This window comes from Rissa tridactyla, chromosome 2 (genome assembly GCF_028500815.1).
Source record: "Rissa tridactyla isolate bRisTri1 chromosome 2, bRisTri1.patW.cur.20221130, whole genome shotgun sequence".
Lineage (NCBI taxonomy): Eukaryota > Metazoa > Chordata > Aves > Charadriiformes > Laridae > Rissa > Rissa tridactyla.
In genome coordinates, this window is record NC_071467.1 from 88,780,091 (window position 1) to 88,807,762 (window position 27,672).

Below are 27,672 nucleotides of genomic sequence, written 5' to 3' on the forward strand. Positions count from 1 at the left end.
CATTAGGCTAAAGAATGACTAGTGATTAAAAAAAGTCTCCCGAAATCATATGGCTATAGGAGCTACCCCATAACCTTGGTACTTGCACCTGGTTATAAACATGTGAGTAACTTTTTTTTTTTTTTTTTTTAAAAAAGTGATTTAAACTATGCTGCATGTTCTTTTCTTGCTGCAGCTAACGTGGCAAAGCAGTGACTCTCTCAGATGCCCCCAGCTATCGCCACCATCCCCCAAGCTGACAAACGCTCCTGACCTGAAGCTACTAAGAAGAACCTGGTGAGCTGAAATATTTTGAAATAGATCATTTCTCTCCTCACCCTGAACACTTAATGCAGCTGCTGAGGGCACACCAGCAACAATACAGGCAATGATGGGGGGAAAGGTGTGTGTGGGGGGGTGGTATCTTCACAGCATGGCCCCATCCTGCCAGACTGCATAGCGAGTGCTGCCCAGTTTAGTGGCCAAGCAGTGCACTTCATCTTCTGGATAACTTCAAGAGAGCCGGGCAGAACACAACCATTTTCAATTTTTGGAATATTTCACTCGCCCTTTTTCCTCCCCTTCCAAGCAGTTCATTTCTGACACTGCAAAGACGAGTGCCATTAATGCTACGTGGAACTTAGAGCAACTATAAGCTATCAGAGTGACTTAAAAGAGTTTCAATCTTCTAAACGGCAATGCTTTTAAAAGCATTAATTTTAAATCGCTGCACTTTAGCTCTGCTCACAGAGTTGATTTATGTGTATTTAGTTTTAGTCTTCTTTAATCTGGGAAAAAGCATGTAGCAACAGCAGTAATCTTTCATTTTACAGACATAGTTTGCCTACTCTTGGCCTCTCAAAGAAATCAAATCAAAGGACCTTCATACCAGAACTGGCTGATTTAGATGTTACAGCTGCAGATGGGCACAAAAACGTGAAATAGCTTTACTTTCATCATTCTTTGGTGTTTTGGTGTCCTTCAACAACAAAACAAAATAGAAATATCAAAGAAGACATTAAGAGATGAATCACCGAAGATATTATGAATAACACAGAACTGCCTCAAAGCTCCTAAATTAGAAATTTACTCTGTTTACTTAACCTGTAAAAACAGATACAGTTCACAACAAAAAATTAGAAAAGGGCTGTAGTTTTCCTCAGCTATGTGAGAAGATACTATTCCACTATTCTCTTTCTTCGACTTCAGAAGCAATAGTAGAATCACAAGAAAGGTCTCAGACAGAAGAAAAGCAATTTTAGTTATTCGCATTCCTCTCCCATTAGAATTTCCCCCTTTGGCCTTACCAGATTTCTAAAATAACAACAGGATTTCTACCTATATCTTTGCTTAGCAACCCCCAGAATTTATACTTTGTACTGTTAAGTTAGTATTAAATTGTAAGCATTTAATTCTTAAATAAGATCTCCAAAACAACAGCTAAAACAATGATGCAAGTATGCCTCTAGTGTATTTATTTGTCTAACTACTTGAATTTTACAAATACAGTATTATATAGAAATTGCACTTTTTTAATCATGTCACAAAGCTGGTGGCTGTCAACTGCTTCAGGATAGGATCTGGCAGAGATCTGTACCTTGGAGATGTCATGCGTATGAAACAGAGTATCTGAAAGAGACCTTCCTACTGAGGGTCACCTGTTTTCATCCAAAAGTTAGCTGTGGTGGGTTTTTTTCTTTCTTTTCTTTCAAGTAAAAAGGTATTTCTTCATGGTTCACTGTGAAATTGTTTTTTTAAAAAAATATCTAAATAGAAAAATATATGAAAATAAAAGTATCTATAACCAACCCAACTGATGGATGAAGAAGCTCTTGGAGCTCCACACCAGACTCAACATTCAGCTAACCTCCAGCCTCAAGCTGACCATTCCTAACCCCTCTCAACCAGTGGCAAGAAAACTAAAAAATTGAAATAACTTTTTTTGTGTGTGGAGGAGGTGGACAGGACACTAGAATGGTCACCTAAAGCAAAAGGTCTTACTGAGGCAAACATATTCATTTTCATCTGCCTTCAATCACAGCAAACCCTTGCAAGAGGTAAATGGCAGCTATCAAGAAAGAAAATACATCAGATATCTCTGCGGTTTAGTCACCTGGCAGACGTCAGAGCGTATCCCTGTTTTCCAGAATCCCTGGCTACTCAACTCAACAGTCACTTCGCGTCTCATTGTGTTCTTCTGACGAATTTTCTGCAGTGCTTCCTAGACAAGGAGACAGCGGAACTCCTGTGAGGAACTTTGTACAACAAAGCAGTATCAATGCACACGTCAGCACGTTCACAATACACGTTTAAAGTTAGCTTTCACGAGCAGTTTCTAAGACTAGTCCAAATGTTGTAACTGCCAGCTGAAGACTGTGGTGGATGTGCTGGAGTAGAATGTAGACAGAGGATTTTAGTAGACTGAGAAGAGACCAGAGGCGACTGGATTTTTTTTTACTGCAAATCAAAGAACAAACCAGCCAAACTGATACATCCAAGATGATACATAAATAAGCAAGTTAAGGTCCTTATAGTGAAAGCACCTTCTTTACCCCTGCGTGCAAAACAGCAAAACATTGAAGCATTCTCCATGAGTACTCCTGGCTTGAAGCATTCAGTAGGAGTGTAACAGTCTAAGCAAAAGAAAGACTTTGTTTTGTGATCTCAGCTACTTTATAATAGTTCCTGTTCATCACTGTCAGTACTCCTAGTCTGGGAAACGTGTCAGCATTCGCTAGTCCTGGAACTCATGATGAAATCTACCAGTATTATTTCAACTAAAAAAAGTTTTTAAAAATGTCTAATTTGCCTTGACCACTGGCTGCTTGGTGTTGTCTGAACAGTTTATTTGTCTCTAGAAACTATGAAGAGATAGAATCGTTAAAAGATTCTGACAGAATCATTAAAAGAAAGTATTTTCTGTAAAAATGGAATGAAAGAAACTCAGCTAAAATAAAACACCCCTGGATCAGGATCTCCTGGTTCCAATACTGCAAAGCTTCCGGGATACGCAAGCTTCCCAGACCGCATGCGCTAATGGTAGAGACTCCCTCAGTGCTCTTCCTTCTTCAGAACATGAAACTTTTCAAAGCTGCAACCCATCCTCCCTCTCCTTCTCCTTTTCACTACAGGGCAGTCACTCAAAGCTGCCTCTTCCCAGCTTCCAGTCTGAAGCCTGTGAGCATCTCTGGGCAGGAACGGGCTCTGTCTTCTGCTCTACAGAGACCCAGAGAGTGGCTCCAAGGGGCACATCTATCCAGATGTGGATTCATCAAACCTCAGAAACCTCAATATAAAGGCACCTAGGGTAGGAGCCTAGTTAGCCCTGGCTCCTTTTATATTCAGCGAAGGGGGATAAATGGCTTAAAAAAATGCATTTCTCTCTCCACTGACTTCAAAGTGAGCCTTCAGGTCCCAATTTATGCACCTGCTGTAAGCGCACCAAGTTAGATTAGAGGACTAAAGCCCCCAGGCATGACCTTGTCACAAATAATAACATCATACAATCTCATCGTAGTAAATGACCGATGGCAGAGGGAACAGAGATGCTTCTATCACTGCACTCCTTGTACATTGTCAAAAATTCGCATTTCAAGGCTGCGTCATTGGGTGTTTTCTGAGACTGGTGCTAGAGTGTTTGCTAGACCTAGCTGTGCTTTCAGGCCGACCGGCTCAGAAGCGCTCCAGTCTTACTCACAATATATGATTCATAATCTTCAAAAGCCCACGTACCAGTCAGGTGCAGCCCTACAGCTCCTTCTAAGTTATTGACATCTCCACTGCCAAAATGCATAGGTTATCCTCACATAAAGCTCCATACGCCTCTCTGATGGCAGACAACTACTTGAGAAACCCATTATCCTAGATAATACACTCTAGAAACAAAAATCAGCACGCCACAGAGGAAGTGATAAATACCAAAGGAGCATTTTATCTTTTGAAGCAAAACATAATCACTCCCCTACATCCAATCCACTGCAATTTTACAAATAAGTTGTCCATTAGTCCCTAATGAAAAGATGCCCATAAAACAATGGTCTCCCCTTCTGCTTGCTCTGAGTGTAGAAAGCTGTGGCAAACAAAATGTCCTATAGGGACAAAATTTTTTTTTCTTACTACTGTGACACAGTTAAGTAACATTGGGGTTTTTTCCATTTTACATGTAAGTACGCTAAAGGCTTATTTAATATCAGCATAAATAAAATATCAACTAAGACTCTTGCTCTGCATACAGCATACTGTGCTTTGCATAATAATAAAAATCAAAAGCAATGGCAAATATATCAAACATTTACTGCAACCAAAGCTACAGGGAAGACTCAGGAATTGAAATCAATGATCCTCATGGGTCCTTTTCCAGCCCCGGATATTCTACGATTCTAGGAATCATTAGGGTTTCTAATCAATAAATAAAAATACACCACCACTTAATTAAATTCCATCCAGTACCAAAGAAATTAATTTCTCCTCTATGTATTCTTTACCTAAGTTGTCCAATTAAGATTGCCTGGTAGACACGCACCAGCCAAATTCAAAGCTTCAGTCCAAGATCTTAAAAAAAACAGATACCTGAGAGCAGGCTGCTTTAGTCTATATTTAGCTGACTTTATTTTTCTGATTTTAATTCCCAATTGGTTGAGCATCTGCACTTACGAAATGTTTATTTCTCATCACGTCAGGGGAAAAAAGAGAGAAAAGACAAAAATCCAACAAATATCTCATTTATCATTAAAGATTGCTGAAAATAACAACAACCAGATGATTTTGACTCAAACATCTTAACGAATGTCACTAAGACTGCCCAATAAATTACTGTTTAAAACCATGCACAAGTATGGCAGTTTTTATCTCAGAAGAGAAATGTTTAAAATTATGAGCCAGTTAAAATTGGATTCTGAAATTGAAAGTCCTTCTCTAGCTAATTCTTGAAACCATTAATGGCAAAATCTATAAAGAAGTTATGGTTCTATAATGATAACTTCTGTAATAGGGAAAAAAGTTGCAGAAGTTTGACAACTGAAAAAAGGAAAAAAACCACATCCACTAACAAGCAAAGATAAAAATAAAATCAGTGTTAACAGTCTTAAAAGAAAAATCTTTTGTGAAGTCTTCCTATTGTTTCCATAAACAGGGTGGTCATATGGCTCTATTCCATCCTGAATTACCGTGCACAATTACCAGTCATAGGAAGGCCCAGCATACCTCTCTTTGTGATAATTTCTGTTTATCAGCCTGTTTGACTTTGGGACTATTAGCCAGCAGGTGACGCAGCTTCACATAACTCTTCCACAGCTTTTGGTACCTAAAGGACAAAAACAGAAAACAAATATTTTGGTCGACACATGTTGCAGTTTCAGTTGGGATACAGCTAACTTTTTTATTAGCAGCTGGTATCGTGCTACTTTTGATAGCGCACTAATGTTTTCAGTGGCTGCTAAGCAGTCAAGGCCTTTTCTGCTCCTCACACCACCCCACCAGTGAGCAGGCTGGGGGTACACAGAAGTTGGGAGGGGACACAGCTGGGACAGCTGACCCCAACTGACCAAAGGGGTATTCCATACCATATGGCATCATGTGCAGTATATAAAGCTGGGGGAAGAAGGAGGAAAGCGGGGACTTTCAGAGTTATGCCATTTGTCCTCCCAAGTAACCATTATGCATGATGGAGCCCTGCTTTCCTGGAGATGGCTGAGCACCTGCCTGCCAACGGGAAGTAGTGAATGAATTCCTTGTTTTGCTTTGCTTGTGTGCACAGCTTTTGCTTTACTTAATAAACTGTCTTTATCTCAACCCACGAGTTCCCTCACTTTTACTCTTCTGATTCTCTTCCCCATCCCAGCTGGGGAGAGCGAGTGAGCATCTGCATGGTCCCGGTTGCCAGCTGGGGTTAAACTACACCAATACAACAAAAGGCTCTCACCATTTGTGCTTATGAACACACCGGCTGCTAATAACGCACCCACATACACACAGATTGTTGACAAGCATCTTTTTGCTCCAGAAAAAACCTCAAAGCATTTTCCAAGAGAGGTGAGGGGTCTCTGCAGATGTTCCAATGGGGTGGACATGGCAGCAGAGAGGAGGGATTAGTGTGCAGTGTGGGGTGAACAGCAAAACTCAGGGCAGGACCCAGGTCTCCTCAATACCCACCCATCCTCTCCAGAGGCCCACCCCTGCACGCTGAAAGGGCTTGCCCGCAGCATGACATCTCAGTCCAGGCAGGTGAAAACTCCCTCTTCTCCACAGAGTGTACCTATCATTCACTGAAATGCAGTAGTAACCTTTCCCAAGAAGTGCCTGTCCTTACACTGGCTGAAACATTTCAGTGAAGCACATGAGGAAAAGCTCTAGAAGTCATGAGCAACACAAAAGCCATTCTGAACAGTGAAATATAAGTTTCTTTCCTCATGGGTTTGTGCTGAACGGAAACTGCGAGTCAAGTTTTCTCTGTGGTTAGTACATACATAAGGTTTCTGGTTTTCTTCAACTGTCTAGCCTTTTCATATTTTGGGGATGTCTAATTACACACAAACTTCAATAACAGATCTTTGTCAGTGGGAGTTCCTCTGCAATCTAGCATGGATTTTCACAAAACTTGTAAGAACTTACTCCATTTGTAGCCAATATCCCACTGTTACATTCAGCTGCAACTGATCAACAGGTTCAAAAGTTACTACGGGAGGAGCAACCAAGAGAATCATGACATGGACCTCATGTCCTTCGGAAACAATGCTATCTTCAAAACAGTATCACCTTTGCAGAGTTTTTTCAAGAAAATCCATAAACTGAGACTTCTAACAGGAAGCAGGGAATTGGAGGAAGTTTACATAATGATTTATTTTCTTTTATATTTACATCGTAAAAGAAGATCCTCCTCAGCACGAACTTAGAGCAGTGGTTTTAGGAAGAAGTTACCACACTAGTGGCAAAGCAGTAAACAAAGCAGCAGCTCTTTTACTATTTCTTAATCTTCCCAGTATCCAACACAGTGACAGGCGCACAATCAGATCTTTTCTTATTGGCACTTTTTTCCATAGCTATTTTCCTGCATCACTCTTGAATGTATACTCTGTGCCTCTAGAGATGCTGATAATTTTTGACTCTATAAACACATCTGAAATGGTCAATCCATGGATTTTTCTTATGCTCTGTTCGCCACATTTATGTAATCTGCAGAACAGCGCATCTACTTCTGACAAATCCCCATCCAGAGAAGAAAAATGAGTTAATGAACAAATCAACGAACCAGGAAACAAACAAATACCATGAGGAGGTTTTAACCCACAACCAAGAACCTGAAACTATGATCTACAATATACGTTTTACTAGTAGTATATGAGTGGAACAAGCTCTGTTACTGCAGTTAAGTTTGACAATTAATAAACAGATGACAGTAACAAAAATTCTGTATTTGAACCTCAAAAAGAAAGGACACACTAGAGTAAAATCTTTTCTGGGCATTACTTATTTCACACATATACCAGAGTTAAACCTGAGATCCATGACGGCACCACAGAGGTCTTTCACAAAAGTTGCTTTTTAACTCTGATAAAAAGCAGCATGCCTAAATTGAGTAAGCAGCTCTGGGAAAAAAAATGTGGAAATTTTAAAGAAAGTTAAAATAAATAACCACGGGAAGAATAATTTTTGTATCTCTATACTGTTTTCAATGCAAGGTACCAGAACTTTACAAATATTAAGAAATTGAGCATCAAAATAGAAGTGGTTCTTATATTCTTTGGTCTAATTAGTTTCTTTTTATGAATAAGAAAACTAAAAGACAAGGATGATTAAAAGTCATGCTTAAACTCAGAAGAAAATATATTACCTGGATAAGCACTCCCTCTTCCCACTTCCCACCATATTAAATCTAAAATAGTCAGCAAGGAGTTGTAGAAGAATATGTCTGTCATAAATGCACATACCAATGATTGAGCCTCAAAACTGCAGGTGAAATTCAACATCCTTAAAAGACACTGGAGGAAAATGCATGAGGAGAAAGACAACCTTAACTATACATGCAAAAAAGATGGGCTCTATACTGCCTGTCATCATTCAGAACACAGATCTCCAAATCACTGGAAGAGTTCCCTGAAATTATAAGAAATTAAGAAAAGAACTGCGAACAAAAATCCAGCAAGCATTTTTATGCTACTACAGGAAATCCATAGTGAAAAGTATTTCTTGCTTTGCCTGAAGTTCTGATTCCTTCTCCATTCCCTCACTACATTCCTTGCAATCTCTATAAGGATATAAAAAGTATGGAGAATATTAGCATGGACGCAAGAGCTTCCAAGCTAGGAAACAGAATGTAGACTTGATCCTTCAAGTCATAGAAAGGGACAACTAAGTAGAATATGGCAAGTTGCAAGAAACATAAATGTCATGAAGAAAAGCAAACAGAAAATGGCTATTTTCTTCATTATTAGATATAAGACCCGAAGAGCATCTAATTAAACGATGAAGTAGCAGCTCTGACACAAAAGTCAGTCCTTCTTCATATAATGCACAATAGTACTGGGTAAGTGATTACCTGTAATCTGCTGCCTCTCAGTAGCATAAAAAGACTCAAGCAGTGATTTGAGAAATTTAGAAAAGGAAGCTCCGTTAAGGGTTGTTAAACAAAATGGTTTAAATACATCCTCTAACTCACAAGTCCATATGCTACAGACTTTTGGAAGCCTGGGTAAGTATTGCTTCCTCCCTGCCTACCTGTTACACTATTCTCTCTCTAAAATCTCGCAGCTGGCCTCTCAGAGATATAACATGAAGCTTGGAGAACCTTTGGTCTGACCTAGAAGAGCTGCTCTCAGGTTGAGAAATTTCATACCGCACGCGCAGATACATTTACTTCAGCAGATCCAGAAAAAGAAGTTACACCTTATATTCTCTAATTTACAAGAGCTAGTGTCCAATGCCACAAGCAGTAAACTTTATATCGGACTCAATTAAGCACATAAACAAGCCCTATTTAAGCCACAGATGATAATAGTAATGAGTTTCTGAACGATAAGACGGAAGGAAAAGCATCTTACTGAGGATCTCCAGCATAACTGAGTTGAGCAGGTCGTATCCCAAAGTGGACAATAATGGGGAAAGTAATTACATCAGGATTGAACTGTTCACGGTCCAGTTGATCGATACGAACCGAGCTGGGTTTCTAGGAGAAAAACAAAATATAACTAATTGACAACAGCTCTACGGAAAATTTATTGCCTCCAGCCAAAACTATCCAGGAACCACAAAGCAGCAATATTCAAAGCTTATTAAAATACACATAAAACTAATCATTAATATTATAATCAATATTTAGCTCTCCCAGCAAAAAAAGGAAGTATTTTTATTTTCATTTTACAACTCAGGAAATTTATCACTTGATTATTTCTGAGAACTTAAAAGAAACTTTCTTTGGTCGAACATCACAGAGGAAATAAAATCAGGATTAGCATTCCGGCATCCAAGCTCCCACATGCCTGAGTAGTTTGCTAAGATTAGGTTACCTCTCTAATTTTAGTTCTGTTCCTGATTTCCCAATGCAAGTGAAGCCATTATTAGATCCATTCAACCACACTGAATAAATAGCATTAAAAAACCTGTCATGCTACTCTTAGAAAAGGCTGCTAGGCTGATGTGTACAACGAGGAAGAGTCTTCTATAATGAGGAGACTTTCGTCCTTTTTACACTTCAAAACAGAAGTTCTTTTTATAGTTAAAAAGGACAGCGTAGAAGTAGACGACTTTTGCTTCACCTCCAAAAACGCGGAAAATGAGTAATTGCACATCACTGTAGACGACATGCTGCTTACATAGCTCTCGATCACTTAGCTAACATATTTAAAAACTCAGTTGAAGGTGCAGTTTGTCTCCGAGTAAACATTTTCTCCATCAGCTGGCAAGCTGCTTTGTCATGCGCTTGCTTACTCCCCACTTTGCAATCAGCTGGATGAGGCCAATATTTTCTGCTTGTCTAAGGTTTCAGAAAAAGGGCATTATTTCCAGTTACCTGCATCTCAAAACTTCTAATTTAGCATTGTGAATTTCTAAAAGGTGAGTTTCAGAGTTACAGCTCCCACCATTCTCTTCACAAAACAACAAAAACTGTGTCAAGAACAAAGATTTCGCCCTTCAAACCACCTTGGTAGAACTGCTCACAGGAATAATTTTCTGCATGGATAAGCAAAGCCAATTCTAGAAATAAAAGTAAGCCTCATCAGGTGGCCACACTTCCAATCTATTCTACAAAAACAGAAACATACTTAAAACTTTTACGTTCAGACAGCGAAATATTTTCCAAGGGAAAAATGCTTATCAGCTTCCCTTTGGACATGATGATGGAACATAAAGTTACATCACCCCAACCAGAAACAGAGAAAAATAAAAAAATTTAAGTTAGTTGGCACATGCTGCCAAGTTAAAAAACAACAAAAAAAACCAAAAAAAAACCGTTTTCCCCACAGCACTTCCAACAAAAAGGGATTAGGACAACAAAATCTAATGAAAAACATGGGGAGAATTTGTAGCAGACAGAATGTTCTCTAAACCAGAGCTTAAAGTCCTGAAATTTAAGTTTATCTGTGTTTGTGGGGTTTGCACAAAGCCAATTTGAAAAGGTTTTATCTTCACAAAAGTTGTTCATTGGCTCTTCCCCCTCTCAACATTCAAAATGAGGAACTTCTCCCATCCCGGCCCCGCCCCGCCGCCCCCCACGCAAAAAAGCAGCCTTGCTACACAACAGCTCCTCTGAGAACCAAGGTGGCAAAACATGATTAACAGAATACAACACAATAATTATACTGAATACACCAATTATAATCAGTAAATTAAAAGAAAAATACAGATAATATTTTCCTATTCAAATGTTTCACGTTTTAGACACTTAAATAGAAATAATCTGGTCTTCAAAAGTGTGAAAGGGAGAAGAGCTTTCAATACACCTATAGCGGCATCTGCGTGAAACGTGCGGCCCCGTGATCACTCAAAACCAGACTCTTTCCCCTTATTTGTATGCCACTGCCTTGGAGTTTTGTCACTCAGTTACACAGCTGTTCACAGACACCTGATAACAACCCGGACAAAAGAACTCCTTGGTTAAGGCTTAATCACAGTTGTTCCTCCACTGATGATTATGACAGCGAAATAGTGAGGGGATGCTTTTTTCCTTCAGCAGGGTGAACACTACCTTCCTCTCTGGTGCTGTTTCTGAAGGTTACATGAACAAACAGCACCACACAGAAACGTACAGTAGAAATTGCGCACCGGCAGACAAGACGTAAGCAAATTAAATGTTATTCTTCCAGATTTTTATCCCTGCGTTCTTTTAAAAGTGCTGTGAGAGACCATCTAATAATCACAAGCTTGCTTTTAAAAGTCTCATCAAAACCAAAGAAATTCTAATAGAAGAAGCCCCATTGTCTTTGTTTCTTACTCCATACCTCATCAGTCAAGGCTTTGCTGATATTAGAAGACAGGATGAGACTGCATGCAGATGTAGCACAAAAATATGTTAAAATACATATGTATTTGTAGTAGTGAGAAAAGCAGCAATATTTTAGAAAAAGTGAAGTATTAAGGGATTAAAATTTGTGAAACTTTAAGTCCATTCCAACACAAAGTTTCATTGAACTAATGAAACACCATGAATAAATTAAATAGGTTTAAATAAAGCTGAACTACTGTTAGTTTTTTAAGTAAACAGGATTTATATGCCTATCAAATTTTTTTCTCTTCTCCATCATGCATATATACACCTCACTTTAAAACAAAAAAATACATATATAAAACCTACATCTGCTCACAAGAATTATTATTTCTGAAGTGATGTTGTGGAGGAAGGCAGCAAAACAAAATTTAGTGGTGTTTTACTTTGTTGTGTCAAGTGGATAGAATTGAATTGAAGAGCTGTCATTTTCTAAAGCAGTTTCACATTGTCTCAACAACAGAACTGTTTTATCTTTTAACGTCGTAAAATGCATAGAAAATACTTTCATATTCTAGTTTTCACTCGCTTTCATACTCAATAGGATATGCTGCAATGGACAGAAAAAATCCACAAACTAAGAAAAAAGTCATTGCAACCTTCTTGGGAGAAAAAACATGTTCTAATGATGGCATTATAACATGACAATGTTTCAAAGTGCTGTAGATTTCTTTTGTGCTTACATATTTTGATGTCCACATACATCACTAAAAAACATTGTCTTGTAGAATGCAAAGTCTGTCAGTAAAAATCACACAAAATCTCAAAATTAACGCTACCACTCACAAACCGCACTGCCTTGTACATACAGACATTTACCATTCAGAGGCACAAGGAAGGAGCATATACGCGTTGCTTCACGCTAAACAAAAAAGCAAGTTTTCAGCTAGCTGAAATCAGCACATCTTCAGCAAAACCACTGAAGTTATGTCAGTGTATACCATTCACATGCTGACGACTTGTGCAGTAGCACGTACCTTGCATCACAGAAACCACAGGCAACGTTAAGTTAAACAGCTAAGACTAACAATTTCTATTATGAGATTCTGGTTTAACACTCAATTTTAACCAGCTCAGGTAGAATTTTACATAGTGACAGTTCACATGTATTCTGTATTTCTTGTTCCTACAGATGATTTTATTTTCCTTTAGGTCTAGAAAGTTTTAACGAGAACGAAAACACTCAGAATGAAAACAAGGGAAAAATAAATTATCTTGCCCCGTTACGATTAGCTTATGAAGTAGTTTACTAAATGTGATGCTGCCATACTTAAAAATATGAAATTGAAAAATATATTTAGGAAGTCACCTTGGCTGCAGTTCGGGGACAGGTTTTTCAGTTAGCAAACTAAATTTCCCCTTTAGGCATGATACCAAGTCACACTTTTTCTGGAGAAGCTAAGAAGCTGAGCTATGAGCAAAGGAGGAAAATTAAGTCAGAGAAAGAAAGGTATTACAACTGAGAAAGCTGCGTGGCAGTCTAAAAGATCAGGTCCAAAATATGGAGCTGCAGCTTTTTGTGGACATCATCTATTCTTATGACCCACATTTCTTAAGTGTGAAATTCAGAAAAATGGGCTAAATTCACATAAACACTGGAGTTGAAAGGAGCTGTGTTCAGAGAACACATGCTTTAAAATAATAATTGTTCCAAAAATAATAAGGCCATAGGGGTTTCAAGACTGGCACTGAAAGTTAATGGATGCATTCATTAATGTACACAAAATTCCTCAGTGTGAGTGAGTGCAACATAGAAGCAACGTGGAAAAAAAAAAATACGCAGAAAACACCTTCTCCATATTTAGGGCAGAATCTGGATAGAGCACTTCAAATAGACCTAGGGGGTCAAAAGAGGAAGATGAATGAAAACAGCGAATAGTTACTAATTCTCTGTTCCTGTGTCAGGGAAAAGAGAATTATATTGTGCACATAAAGACTGTCTGAAAAAATAAGAAAGCAGAGGAGAAAACTGCTGTTTCACATACATAAAATATTGCCATTCCTTTTAACGCACACATTGAAACAGTGCTCATCTGGAAACCTGCCCTTCAAGTAGAACAGCAGGGGGTGCAATTCTTCCCAGGGTTGGAACAGGTCAATGAACTGTTCCTACAGTCATCTCCACTGTCACTAGTCATCTTTTCCCTTTCCAATTCAGCCTGTAGCAGTCTCTCTGAAACAAGACATGTACATGTCATTGGGTTGTTCATAAATCAGAATTATTTGCTCTACCATGCCAGGGCTGGTAACAATCATCCCTTTGCATTCTTCTGCATATTTCTGCCATTCCAGTTCTTCCCACTGAAGCATGTTGGCGATCTCCTCTTCAGGCACCAGAGCTTTATTGCATCGTAACAAGTAGAGAAGAATCTGATGCATTGAGAGTACTTCTTTTCCTCCATCTTAAAAACATGAATAAATAAATAAAACACATTTCAGATATTCACTCCTAAGCATGAGCAAAAGAGAAAATATGGAGAACACATATAATATTTGGAAGAGCAAAATAAAATGCAAAATGCTTAAGCGACTTGACAAATATGAAGGCAAATGTTTTGTTGATGAATACGGCACATGCATAAACACTCTGCTAAACTGGAAGCAATAATGGTAATGGTAGCAAGAGGAACAGTTTCATCATACTGTAAAGCTGAAGTTTCTAACTTGCTTGAAAAAGCTTTAAAATAAGTAGGCAGAACAATCAGTTACATTGTCCAGTTATGTCTTCCTTTTCACACTTTTATCACTCTTTTAACAATGGTAGTTGAAAAGCCTGTAGGCATTTATGCAGCTTTTTTAAAGAACACTCAAAATTTTACGGGATACTTCTGGATGAATGTAGCAAGTTATCCTTGCATTTTAAGCTCATCTGTAGTGCTTACATGCCGTACCTCCAATAATGAAGGCTAAATAGCCTCATACTGTTCTCTGTCACTAAATGAATTAAGGGCACATGAAAACTGCTAAATACTTCTGAGACCCCAGAAAACACGCACAGCAAAGGCTGTTTGTAACAAAGGAGGATGGTATAATAAACATCTGACTGGCTCCAGGTAGCCAGTTACAGATGTGAAGATGCAAACAGGAAAGATGAGTGAGTGATGGTCCTGACAGACCACCACTCAGAAGACACCAACTATTCAATTTACTCATGTGAACAGACACAGTGAAAAAGATAGACACGTTCCTACAGCGCTTCAATTTTGACACACATCTCTCTGACCCCCTCCTTCAGCAATAGGGTATTAATTTGTAGGTATGGAGGCACCTTCAAGTTTCCTCCCCACAGAGCACAAATGTTTATTTCCCCTCCGCAGCAAGCAGGAGCAATCTGGTCCTTCCACTGAGTGCACTCTCTCTATCACTACACACACAAAAAAAAAAAGGAGTGGAGAAAAACCAGAAGTCAAGTCTTAGAGCAATATGGAGGATGATGCCACCGCACAAGGAATGTCATCCCAGGCACACAGGAAAAGTCTTGCAGAACTGCTGCGGAACAGCAGTGTTGCATAAGATTATGTCCTCTGCAAGACATGCACATGCGAGGCAATACGTGCTTCTCTTACTTAGCCTCTTAGAACAATTAACCTCATTCAAACTCCAAGAGGGAATCTTAAATGGGGAAAATACACCCCAAACCTCACTGGAAACAGAGAATACTTCTAAATAGCTATAGGGGCAGATTATTCAATGTGCAAAGTTTTCCTTCAAATTAAAGGGGGACTCAGTTTGTCAACAAGTAGATTATACTGTTACGCAAGAGGTAGCCCACGTCCAACAATCCCTGAAAAAAAGAAGCGTAGCCTTACTCGCTGAAGACCATGTACTAGGAGGGTACAGGTTGCTACAGGTCGCCGTGCTAAACAGTAGTTAGAGACCTGACCTTCCCTGGGTCAGAACACGCAGTACTTGGGACCTCAAATGTTTTTCTAGTCTTTTACTCTCTTAATATATTTATCATCATATAAACTATGACAATTAATACAATGCAGCAACTCTCCCGGCATGCTATGCATCTCCGGCACTCAGTAAATCCGGCATGATGAGCTCAAAGCTTAGAGCTACCCCAAGGCCTGTCTCTAAGTAATCCACGTAGAAAACCTGACATCCCAAACCTCATCTTTTTAAACTATGTTAGAAAAATAAGAAAGAAAGAAAAGTAGAGGAGATAGGAAATCAGCAATTAATTTCTATCTTTAAAGAGACAGTTGATGGATGTGTGGAGCCCTGTTGACCAATATATCTTCTTTGATTAGACATAGATAAATAATGTTCTGCAAACATACCTGAAGGAAATAGATTCCCACTCTCTGGAAATTAAAAATCTCCAAGGATATCTCAAAAAATAATCAATACAAAATGCAAACTTGATTAAAAAATACCTGTCATAAAGATGCTAAAAGGCAACTACATATGCAGAAATATCAGGAAAAAGACATTTTTATAAAGAGTTAGAAAGCAGGGAACCTTAAGGAGGAAGCACACAGGAAAACATGTTTATAGAGACTTATCTCTCCCTATCAGTAAACAATCCAACAGCACAGAAAGAGATGACTTCTAAACTAAAAGGAAAAAAAATCAGAATATAAAAACCCCAAACTAACAGGAAAACACCTTCAAGCTGCACAAACCAGGCAGGTCAAACTTGTTGTCATTTTGTGACGAGGTCAAGTTAATCAGCCACATGTGGCTTGATGGCTTATTTTGTAAATTGCTTCAGCAGAACCAAATCAATGTTTGCTAGCAAGCCTCAGAGCTCTGCTTCTGATTGAACAGTGTTGTGTATCCAGGAAGGAACAACAATTAGAAATATAGTCATCTAGCCATCAGCACTCTCCACAGTAATGAGCCAAACCTCATTTAGTTACAGCTATAATTAATATCCCAACTAAGTTTCAAAGCCCAGAGCAGAAAGCACCTCCAGGCCACTGCCCTCTTGATGAAGATTGTTCCATGTCTCATCTGCACCCTCAGACCAGCAGCTGAAATGCATCCTCCTGTCCACACAACCCTTCTGGAGCAATCACTGGCAGGATCTCAGCAGGACACATTTTCAATGGAGCCATGACATTTATATCAACAGAAAGTCTGTCCTAGTATCTTAGGACGTGTTAAATGCCTGTGTAAGCTGTTCACTCAAAACGAGCGTAACGCTCCAGACTGAAGCTTGTCCTTGGCTGGCAGGCTAGGGCTGAACTGCATTGCAATGGTGTTTCTTTGTCTTTCAGCCTTTGCTGCAAGGTCTAAGCTTGCATTAGGGTAAAGAAAGAAACAATCAGAACAACATGTGCTCAGGGGTGCCAATCATGCCGACCCTCAAAATTGCACATCAATAATTTTAATATAATCACACAGTATCCTGAAGAGCAGAGAGGACATTAAATGCAGTTTCACATGTGAGATCAGGTAATAGCACACCTCAAATGCCACAGCTCCATCACAGGGCAGGACAGGGATGACCCAGCGCTATCTAAAATCACCACGACAGAGACAAAAGCTGGAAGTGGGAGTTGGCCTGCCCATCTGAATCTCAGTTCTGAGTAAACCATCCCTGCTGCCAGCAAGCACTGCCAGTTTCAGATGGAAGTACCAGATCTCTACCCTGACTGAACCATTTGATTTGCAATAAGTTTTTCTGTAGATTTTTATTTTTGGGGGGTGCGTGGTTTTTTGAGGGTTTGTTGGTTGGGGTTTTTTTTGGTTTTTTTTTTTTTAGATCTAATTTCCATAAAGGTACGTAATACAAACATTACCTGGAAGAAATCTCACAAATCGAGGCATGAAGTGAAATCTGGGACAGCAAATAGAATCATTTTCAAGTGAAGGACCTTAAATATGAAAAAAATACGGAAAATTTATGAACAGCAACATATTTGCAAAAGAAGAAAAAAAAGAATGTAACCCTGCGGCAGATGAAATCAAAGAACGGTGATTACATTTGCGGGGGCCTAAGTTTCACTGGAAAAAATAACAAAATGCACAGCAGAGAGGAACAGAGTAACAACTTCTAGTGAAAGCTTTCACATGGACAATTTCAAAGAAAGCTACAATAACTTAAAAATAAAAAGAATCTAACAAAAACATAGTAGTTTTATTTAAAACAGTGACACAGGAAAAAAAAATTAAATTAATTCACTGAAGCCTTACAGACACTAGTTTATTAGTCCCTCCCAATTAGTGGGGTGTCTTTTGGTTACAATAACAAACATAGCAAGGAAATTTCCATGATACTGTTTTGTGGTTTTTTCATTTCCTATTTAATCATCCAAAGCTTTGTGTGAAAATAAAAACAAAACCAGTAAGTACCTGGTGTTAAAAATGAAAGAACAATCAGAACCAGTGGTACGAAAGACAACATTGATATCAGAATACAATTAGTATCAAACCAAAGAAGGCTCAACAAAATATATGAAACCTCTATGCCCCTCTGTTTAACTGCAGTAAGTGCAGAGTGCATCTTCATGGACAAAGTCAAGACACCAAAGCACACCCACAATTCTGAAATCAAATTCCTTTGACATTCTCAGTTTTCTTTTAGACCAACGGAAGGATCATCCCTGAAATTCTCCTTTGTCACAGTCTTCACAGAAACATATACTTTCGTCTTTTCAAGTCAAAAGCATTCAGCTATAATGATACGTTATCCCTCTATGGCTGTCTGTATGACACTGCTTTGTAAGTTGACTGTAGAGAAATACTGTATGAGTAACTTGTTTGTTAGCTTGTAAAAAACAGAGAGAATAGTTTACCTGACACCTTGGCTTTCAAAATACTGTGCACACGATACTGTGCAATATTAAACATACAATGTTTACTGTCTGACTAAAAAGAACTTTGGGATTAAGGAAGAAATTTAGTTTATCTGCAAGAATACAGTGCCAAGTTTGTGCATTTTAATTGCTATAGACCACACTAATGAACTCTAATATATATCATCTTCTTGAAGAAGAAAGTGGAAGCTTGTCCCTCTCACATAAACAATCATTTGACTTTGTTCTAAGGCCCCTCTCCACTTCCTTCTTTTTAAACTGAAGAACATAACAAAATAGAGTCCTGTTTACGAAAGCTACAACTAATTGGGGTTTTGTATGGGTTTTTTTCCCCTAAATAAAAATTACCTTTAAGATTCCAATCATAGAGCTCCAAAATATCTTTGAATAAATATGAAGAGAACAGCTCAAGACCTCTCACACAAAAATTCTGGGGAAAGAAAAAAATAATCTCAAATTATAATAATATATTAGTATAATTCAAATAATGCCAGTCACAGATATTTAAATAAAACAATGAAAAAACACAGTGTCTTCATAGCTGCCAACTGCTAGACACTGGGCTTTGGAAACAGTATTTACGTATCTGTAATCATCTACTGTAACATAACACTATGATCTCCTTCACAAGGCATTGTCACAAAAGCATTGTCATGAAACCATTGTAACGAAGACTCTTTAGTCAATGTCCAAACCAATGCTATAGGAAGAAATTATGAATCTGCGAAAATTAATTCACCACGCACTAAAACGCTTTCACCTGAGCAAGCTAAGCAGATGACATATTTCTGAGAAGGATCGTTTTCATAATTCACTTTTTCCTACATGTTCATATTGAAAGTTTATAAATCACCATCTGTGATATCATGATCACTTCCATAGCAACATATCAGTACAATGCAAATTGAGGATTTTGACCTCAAGAGCCAACAGGAAAGGAGAAAAAAAAAAAAGAAAAAAAATAAAGAATGAGATTCTTCTCATCAAGTGGGGAAGTAGCTCCTCCAAAGAGCTTTTGTTTAGAAATGAAGGAACTTAAAAAGCCTTCCTTAACAAACAACATCAGGCCAGGCTGATATAAATTGCATGTATATGATACCAGCCATAAATTCCAAACCCAGCAAGACAATCTCTTTCACAAGAATGCATTAGAAAAGATGATCTCCAAATAGTGCTGTAGCCAATTGCTGTAGTCAATTGACCAGGAGTCCAAAAAAAGGTCAAATTCTCTACTGTGCTTGGTGGCCATTTGTTGTTTTAGAACAAGATTTGGAGACAACACAGCAGATTCAGTAACAAGAAATGAATTGCTTTGATCACATTAATCTTGCTGAGGAATTTCAGAGCTCTTGCTCATATTCAGATGCTGTTGAGCAACGAAAAGAGAGATAACTAGAAAGAAAAATGTAAATATATGTGACTAAATTAAGCACTGATCCTATCTTTGTAGTTAATATGCAGGGGTGTTTCTGTACCTACAAATGCTGTTCCACTGCAGCAATTTACTTCACAAACTGGCTTCACCAGGGATTAATTTGTAATAAAAAAAAAAAAGATTATGAACTGAATGTGCTTTGTTTGTTCCACCGGAAATTTGTTTTGGCAACAGCTTATATTAAGTACTGATAAGCAATCTTCAGAGCTTCAAACTCATGATTAAGTTTCAGCTCTGCCATTGACTTATGGGGTCCTGGCAAACCAGCACCTCCATATGCCGCATTTTTGTCATCCGTAAAAGGAGGATAATGCCTAACTCAACTTACAGATAAGAGTATCTGACATATATTGTATATAACTTAAAATGAAAAGAAGCTATGGATATAAGCACTTCTTACTATTTGATTTTAATATATGATAGCCTAGGTAGATGGATTTATGCTAGTACCTCTAAGTGCAAGTTCCTTTTCAGACATTTGTTCAGAACACGGACTGTCTCCAAGAGATTTCACAAGACGGGATTCTGAAGAGTTTAATCCATTAAGCATATCAACAACACATAACCCACTCTGACTTTTTGACTAATTATCCTTCTTACCTCAGGCATCATCTCCTCAATAAAATGAATTGTATAGTCAATGTTAAATCTGATTACTTTACATAGAGGAATCTGGAAGGAAAATAGAAATTCAGCATGAAAAACTATACAGCATCAAATGTATAGTTAATACAATTTTGTATGCAAAGGTATTACTGTCTGCTGAAAAGGGCACTTAGTAAAACAGCTGCGCTGGGGGATCATGCAAAGAAAGGAACAGAAGCACGTGCAAGAAAAGTAACAGTTCAACCTCCACCTCCATAATAACACAGGGCTGACAGGAGGGATGGTAAAGGAAGATTAAATAATGCCATCTACTGGAGATGAAATTTTGCTTAGAAGAAAATGCTCAGCTCAGTAAACCCGTGTCTTCTCTCACCTGTATATTTGGAAGTGAATTTATTGTTGGTGACACAACATGTCAGATTGATACAGTGACCTGAAGGCCAGGTGTTTTTAGCACACCGCCAATTCTGTTAGCTATACAGTCTTAAAATACGGCTTTAAGTCACAGCAACACAAGAACTTCGGGATAAATTTATAGGTTTGTACTAATTTCATCCAATCGATATTCTCAGAAGTTCACTGAACTAACTAGTAAGACAAACATCTAATTCCTTTTTTTCACCTTTGAAAAAAGGTTCCTTTATTTGCAAAGTCTGTGGACTGCTAAAGGTGTTTGCTTTTTAAATGGAATCTTTTAAAGCAAAAATGCTAAATTTCTAAAAGACTACAGAAATATCTAACCCTATCCTACATATTTACAGCTCTTAGTAAGTTTTACTGTTCACCGGCCTTGCAAACATTAAAGTATTGTAGAACAATTCAATGGTCTGTAAAAGTGAAGCAACCCAAGGTTATTTTGCACTGATAAACATACAAATAAATGTCTGAACGGTGCTGGGTTTGCACTGAAACTAATGGACTTAACAGAGGTGCAATATTCTGCTTGCATCTTCTTGCAGCCCACTGTCAAACATTTGACTATATTGTCTACAAAAATCTGTTGATATCTGCATGATAAACCAAGGAGTTACCCCAAACGACCAAAGAAAAAATTTAATTTAATAGGATTTGATACAATATTAAATGTGAATACAAAAATAAAAAAACTTTGAAAGTCAAATGTCCCATTTAGAATTCAAGGACAGGAAAACCTGTCAATTTTAAATCAGCAGGGCTTTTTTTAAAAAAAAATAAAAATACAGGGAGTGTTTGCTTACTTTCTAACATCTAAGTTCAACCAGGAGAGGATATTCTGATTCAGAAACTCAGTAGCCTGGGGTATTTTTCTTTGCACTGAATGGAAAATGGATGCTTTAGAGAAGCGACCATGACCAAAATCTCCCCGAATTAGAGTTCCACATAAACAAGCAAATACATAGCAAAGGAACATGCAGTTGGTACTATAAAATTGTTTTGGTAGTTATTTAAGAAAATTATAATTTCACTTATGACTGTACTAACCATTTTCCCCAATATCTGACTGGCTCAATTAGTACTGGGTAATAGTAATAATAGTTGTAAGACTTCTAACAGTGGCTAAAGCTAAGACTTCAAATTACAGAAATTTGCTTCGTTCAAAGATGTTCGTGTTTAGATCTCTATTTTTGCTACCCTTTGCCACCTCTCTTTTATCAAGTATGTTCCAAAATGCCTCTCAAACAGCAGCTTATATGTTGACAAAATCATCCCAAGACAGCAGGAGACTACTTCCAAAGGGCTTTATACCTGTCAGTAACAGGAACTGACAATACAGTGTTGCTTTATATTCAACTCTAAAAAAGTAACCATTTTGCTGCTGATCACTTCCCCTCTTTGGAATGAGAAAAACACACAAGCGCTTTACGGTAAGAGTAAGCTCAATGTCTCCACTAACTACTCATGTCAGACAAGAAGAGTTTTCCTTGTTTGCTGTATATTAAAAGATTTCCATGACTGTCTGCCTTCCTGTCATGCAGTAAACACAAAAATTATAAAAATAAGGTAGTCTCTTTACCCTTGTAATGGGAGCAAAACAAAACTGTTCCTGTTCGCTCCTTTGCAAAGTGAAAATATAAAGCCTTGGAACAAATCTACCTTGAATCCCAAGGCTGAGTTAACGCTACCCGGCAGGAGCGCTTCACGCTTCAATCCCATGGGCTGAACTCTAGTCTCTTACTGACTTCTCATCAACATTACAGTCCCTTCCCCTGCTCGCGAAAAGTAATGTGATACCATTGCAAGCGAACTGTCGCAAAAAAAAAAAAAATAATTGCTGCCTTCTCAGTGCCTCTCAGCTCCAGTATTCTTACATCCCAGTCCTGTACTGATAACCATTCTTATACTGAGTTTTCGTATTGGCGGTGTAGCTAGCAATAGGCATAAAACCAAGGTAACAAACAAACCTGACAACATTTGAAAAAACAGTTCTTGAAATATCAGGAAAACAAAAAAATCTTCAAATGTACAGAAATGGAGTATTTGTATAATTTTCATTCAGATATGGCTAACAGCCTCTATTGGAAAAGCAGGGCAATCAGGTACCAATTGTGTCCTTTTTTTGTTGTATTTGCTTTCAAACTAGAAAATTAATTGCCTTTAAATATCTACAAGTTTTAATAAAAATCATAACTTGCCTAGTTCCTGAAGAAGCTGAACAGATATCAGAAAGTAGTGGATACATCTAGTCAAGTTTTTAGAACTTGCGTACATCTGTTTACAGTGATCTCTGAAATCTGTTTAGAGTGGACCTCTGAAAGAAGTCCATTTGTCACTTAACAAAGGGAAAACCTTTTTTTGATGTTGTTGCTGGTTTTTAAACTTTTTCAACTTAACAAACCTCCTCATCCAATTTAAATCCAATTAACAGTCTTAACAATTTATTCCATGTTTTATTTCACTTCCAAACTGTGACACATGTAAAAAGCATTACTTTCATGCACATCACAGTCCCAGTCAGTTTGAAGACAACACTTACCACAATTAGTCAGGACAAAACCTGAGCATAAATGTCTTTCCCACGTCCCCAGGGCTGGCAAGATATTTCTAACATACACGTACTGTTGTTTTACAGAAGTTCTACTTCAGGGGAGAAACAGCTTGCCTTCCAAACAAATCCCATGTATCTAACAATGAACATACTTACGTTTGTTAGTGGGGCATGTGCAAACATTGAGAACCCTTCAAAGATATATTCATGGTCGTCATACTCAATAACAGTAGGTCTGTCTGTCTAAAAAAAGCAAACAAAACCACCACGGAGTAAGCAAGAAGCATTACTACTTCCATCACTGAAAAAAAAAAAAAAATAGAGTCCTGGTTAGAATTATTTATAAAGTACTTACTAAGAAGTTTGTGGGAGGCGACACAGTAATTCGATAGTGGTATAGTCTTCCAGCATTGTTGGTCATGGGGCGACATGGTTTAATGGGCTTAAAGAAAGAGATAAGTAGAATTATGTGTAGAGTCAAGGCAAATTTAGATTAAAAGAGAGAATAAAGCATTTCTAATAGCCATGAAATGTGCACTAGGAAAAATTAAATAAAAGCAGGTAGTCATAATTAAGCATTCTGGGAAGAGGGAAAGCGGGGCCTTATCTACATTTTCACTTTCTGAAATATTTTTAGAGCTATTCAAAAGGAAAAAAAGGTGAAAAACATTGCTGTAATTTTGTCATTTTCCATTTGACTCTCCGTCTTTCTTACACACAGCAGTTAGGTGTTTACGTACCAGGCTGATTTCCTCTTTTATATAAATTCATTTCAGGAAACTGATTTTAAAAGCTTATGAAAAGGAACATGGACCTCACATGAGAAGATCTCAAAGTCTGTTATCAAGATAGACAGATATCAGCTCATCTGCTTGGGGCAAATCTGGGGCCTGAATAGAAGGGATTAGTCTATCACCAAGAGGCAGCGCTGGTAACCCTGCTCTGTCTGCCAGGTTGTAATGCCCGCCTGCAAGGTCCAAAGGCAGCCAGCCCTCTGTGCCCACTGATGCAACACCAATTGCCTGGGATTCATGTTTTCTTCCAGCTTGTTCTGAAGCAGTCCAGTTTAAAAACCTAAAAATCCTCAGCAGTCAGACAAAACCAGTTTCTCGCCTGCCCTACATCCAATTTGCTGCAGTTCAGAGGCTGCCACCAGCCTGTTCAGAATACATCTGTCTGCACAGGGAAAAAACAAAAAAAATCACGGCAGCGAGTGGGGTACTACTGTAAACAGCATTTCTAAAGTTGGCCTGATGGGAATGGCAAGATAGCTACACACGTACGCAGCTCTGTGCGCTTTGCAAACCCCATCCAATAAGTAGGGAAATTACTCTGGCTGTTCAGCCCCAAATTAAGCTTCTTACTGCTGCGACAAGACCGTTACAAACCAGCCAGTTTAAAGCTAGGCAGTTTTATCTACAGGACACTGTAAAAACTAGTATATCCTAGGAGATTTTCTGAAACTGCAAATTCCCAGCTGGCCTTCCTCCAGGGAGCAGCTGCCTTCATGCAGCAGGTTTTATATACCGGTTTTCTCCTGCTAAAATTTTCTCTCTCCTTCTCTGCAAGAAAAACACTAGAGACAACGTAGGGAGGAACTGATCCTGAACTGGGACAATTTATAGTAAGACCAAAGTCATTTTTCTGAAATGGAATAATACACAGAAATATTCACAAATCCTTAACTGCAGAGAAATAAAAGAATGTTTTAGTAAATATATGTAAAAAGACAAATTGAAAAATGAAATTCTTCAAGAAAAATTAAAAAGGTAAATCGTAAAACCTATGTATTAATGTTCGCAAATTCTTTCACAAGAGCAACGGTTTTTATAATAAAAAAGTTTGAGGTGGTCCAAATAGTATTTTTCTTTCCAGAAACAATACTGGTCACGAAGCATGCTGTGTAAAAATGAGTATTTCTACGGAAAAATAACCAAGCACTATTTCATCAAAGTTTTTCAAAAGAAAGGCACTACCACTATCAAATGTGTTTCAGGAAGCTGATGGAGTAATTTTTTCTAATCACTCATTCCTAAAGAACTTAAACTGTTTGACAGCGTGCAGACAGCACTGTGCGCAGTGCAGACATGCTCTAGTGCTAAGGCAAGAAGAACATATCCTGACAAGCTTCCTGCTCCTGTCCGCAGCAGAATTAATACTTTATTTACTTTTAAAACAATCCCTTTACAAAGACGGCCCTCATAACATACTCATCCACTTGAAGATGGTAGATCTTTGACCACAAGTTCCTTTTTATTAATGCAACGGTGTTTCAGAAACTTTAAAAAAAAACCCACCCTAGAACTGAACAAATACAAGCAAAAGTTTTACATAATTTTCAGGTGGATTTCATTACTAGTATTGCATTTTAAATATGAGGTTACACAACTATGTGCTTTAAAGTTGCACAGGAGTTTTTACTAAGCCTGTAAGTCATGGAAAAAAACCCTCAAATCAACCCAAGCACGAATTTACAGCAGGATGTTTGTATTCATAATGGCAATTCTTAGAATTAGTTACCTCTTCACCAGGATAAATGCCATGTCTTATTCCTGTTCGTCGTGCTTTAGCACTGCACTTGCACAAAGGTCCATCATTCATCTGTCAAAAACAAAATAGGATTCTGTTTTTATTGAAAAATGGTTTTGGAAAAGTATGTTAGTTTTAATGCCTGGAGTGCTGATGCTTCTAAAAGCCTGTCATGCTTAGATTAAGTGGATGCTCTTAAGCCAATAAAACTGAAAACAGTATAGACTAATGTAAGAGAACTGCACAATAGCATTAGAACTTCATCACCGTTTCAGAAGCATAAGATCGAAAAATGCTCTCAGCAGAATCTTACCACTCTACTGTCATATACATCTTTTCCATTTCTTTTACATACAAATAGAACACTTTCTCCCTAAAATGAGATTCACGTCCTAAACATGCACGTGCAAATATTTACATACTGAAATCTCTAAGTGCAAACAGTTCCACACAGTTCACTGACTGAAATCCCGTCCCTGATTAACCCCTCTGCACCGTGGGAAGGCTATCACCAAAAGTATGCAAAGCAGACCATTTGAAGATTTTACTTGTTACTTTAAAGAAGTAATGGGAAGACTTCAATTACATCCTGTGAACAGCTCAGTAAAAAAGAGGAAGAGGGAAAAACATACCCACTTCAGTATTCTGCATGGGTGCATCAAGTAGCTATATCAAAAAGGGCCATTGCACGTGGTATAAAGCCAGTGTCTGTCTTTTCACTTTTATGACCAAGTTCAATGCAGACCATCAATTACCACAATAGCCTAAAGTTTTCTGCTCTTAACATCACACCTATTGCAGAAATCCAACAAAAAAAACACAAAACCCAGAACCAAATCAGAAAAACAAATGAAGTTCCCAACCCCAGGCCTTAATGGCATTTTTTCAAAGTTTGAATTCAAGAACTGAAACATTGTTTTTAGACTTAGGAAAAAACCAACAACCTTGCAATGCAATACAAAAACCAGCAGAACTTTCCGTGCCGTTATAAACAGTCTGAAAATGGAACCAGCGTCCAGGGCGGAGCTAAATAGTACCACCAGCAAATAGATACAATGTGAAAATACCTCAGGAAACAAAAGCCACCAAACTGCTGTTAATGTAGTCTTCAGACAGTAGGGAGAGGGACACAACTTTTTAGCTTTGATGTTAATTCTCTGAATGTTAATCTCAATTTAATTTCTTCAGACTGGCACAGTGCATACATGCAAAGGAATGTAAGAAGTCGGGCACTTCTCTACTCCTTTGGGAACCGAGTACTGCAATCTTAACAACAAAGTGACATGACATCTTTTTGTTCACACTTTTTTTCCGCACTTTGAGACCCTTGAGGAAAGTACAGGATCAATGAAATTGAATCATGCTTATAGGTAAGAGCATACTTCCTCACAGGCTTATACAGCCATAAAACAGAAGAGGGTTAAAAAATACACTCAATAGCAAATTGCTCATCACTCCCCCAAAAACAAGCACTAGCGCTGCCTCTGTTACATTAAACGCACAGACCGAAACGGAGGGAGAGATGTGAGGTACCTGTAAAGTCCAGGACTTGAGAAGCGAGTCAGATATCTTGTCCCTATTGACACACTAACGACACAGCTCATGGAACAAGATGCCGAAAAGTAATCATGAAGTGATGATAAAATGATGCTGAAAGATCACAATTCTACATAAACTAAGGCAATGGCTTCTTACTTTCTCTGACCAACAGGGCAACACAAACAAGTAAATAACACTTGTAAGCAAAAAGCCATTGTGGTGGCATCAGCTTTAACAATTTTTCTGGCACCTGCCAGCACTGCTGGAGATGATCCAGAGTAACAAACACACTGCTCAGATTGAAGGGTTGGAAAGATCCATCGTAAAAATCCAGTTCCATGTCAGACCGTGTACTTGTATGGGCCAGTGTGCC

At 38.2% G+C, this 27,672-nt stretch overlaps 1 protein-coding gene across 5 annotated transcripts in view; it reads right to left on the reverse strand.

The window, feature by feature from the left end:
• Positions 1-27,672, reverse strand: part of DROSHA (drosha ribonuclease III) — a 70,764-nt gene that overhangs the window by 30,856 nt on the left and 12,236 nt on the right. For all 5 annotated transcript variants that reach the window (XR_008464663.1, XM_054189809.1, XM_054189810.1 and 2 more), the window contains 10 exons: positions 25,752-25,832; positions 23,587-23,673; positions 23,388-23,474; positions 20,261-20,332; positions 18,574-18,655; positions 17,209-17,283; positions 13,688-13,857; positions 9,015-9,139; positions 5,182-5,281; positions 2,093-2,200 (listed from right to left, as the gene is read on the reverse strand). Coding sequence is in view for 4 of the 5 variants with exons in the window: in XM_054189809.1 (XP_054045784.1) it covers positions 2,093-2,200; positions 5,182-5,281; positions 9,015-9,139; positions 13,688-13,857; positions 17,209-17,283; positions 18,574-18,655; positions 20,261-20,332; positions 23,388-23,474; positions 23,587-23,673; positions 25,752-25,832 (987 nt within the window). In the remaining variant the exon portion in view is untranslated. The remainder of the gene's footprint in view (positions 1-2,092; positions 2,201-5,181; positions 5,282-9,014; positions 9,140-13,687; positions 13,858-17,208; positions 17,284-18,573; positions 18,656-20,260; positions 20,333-23,387; positions 23,475-23,586; positions 23,674-25,751; positions 25,833-27,672) is intronic.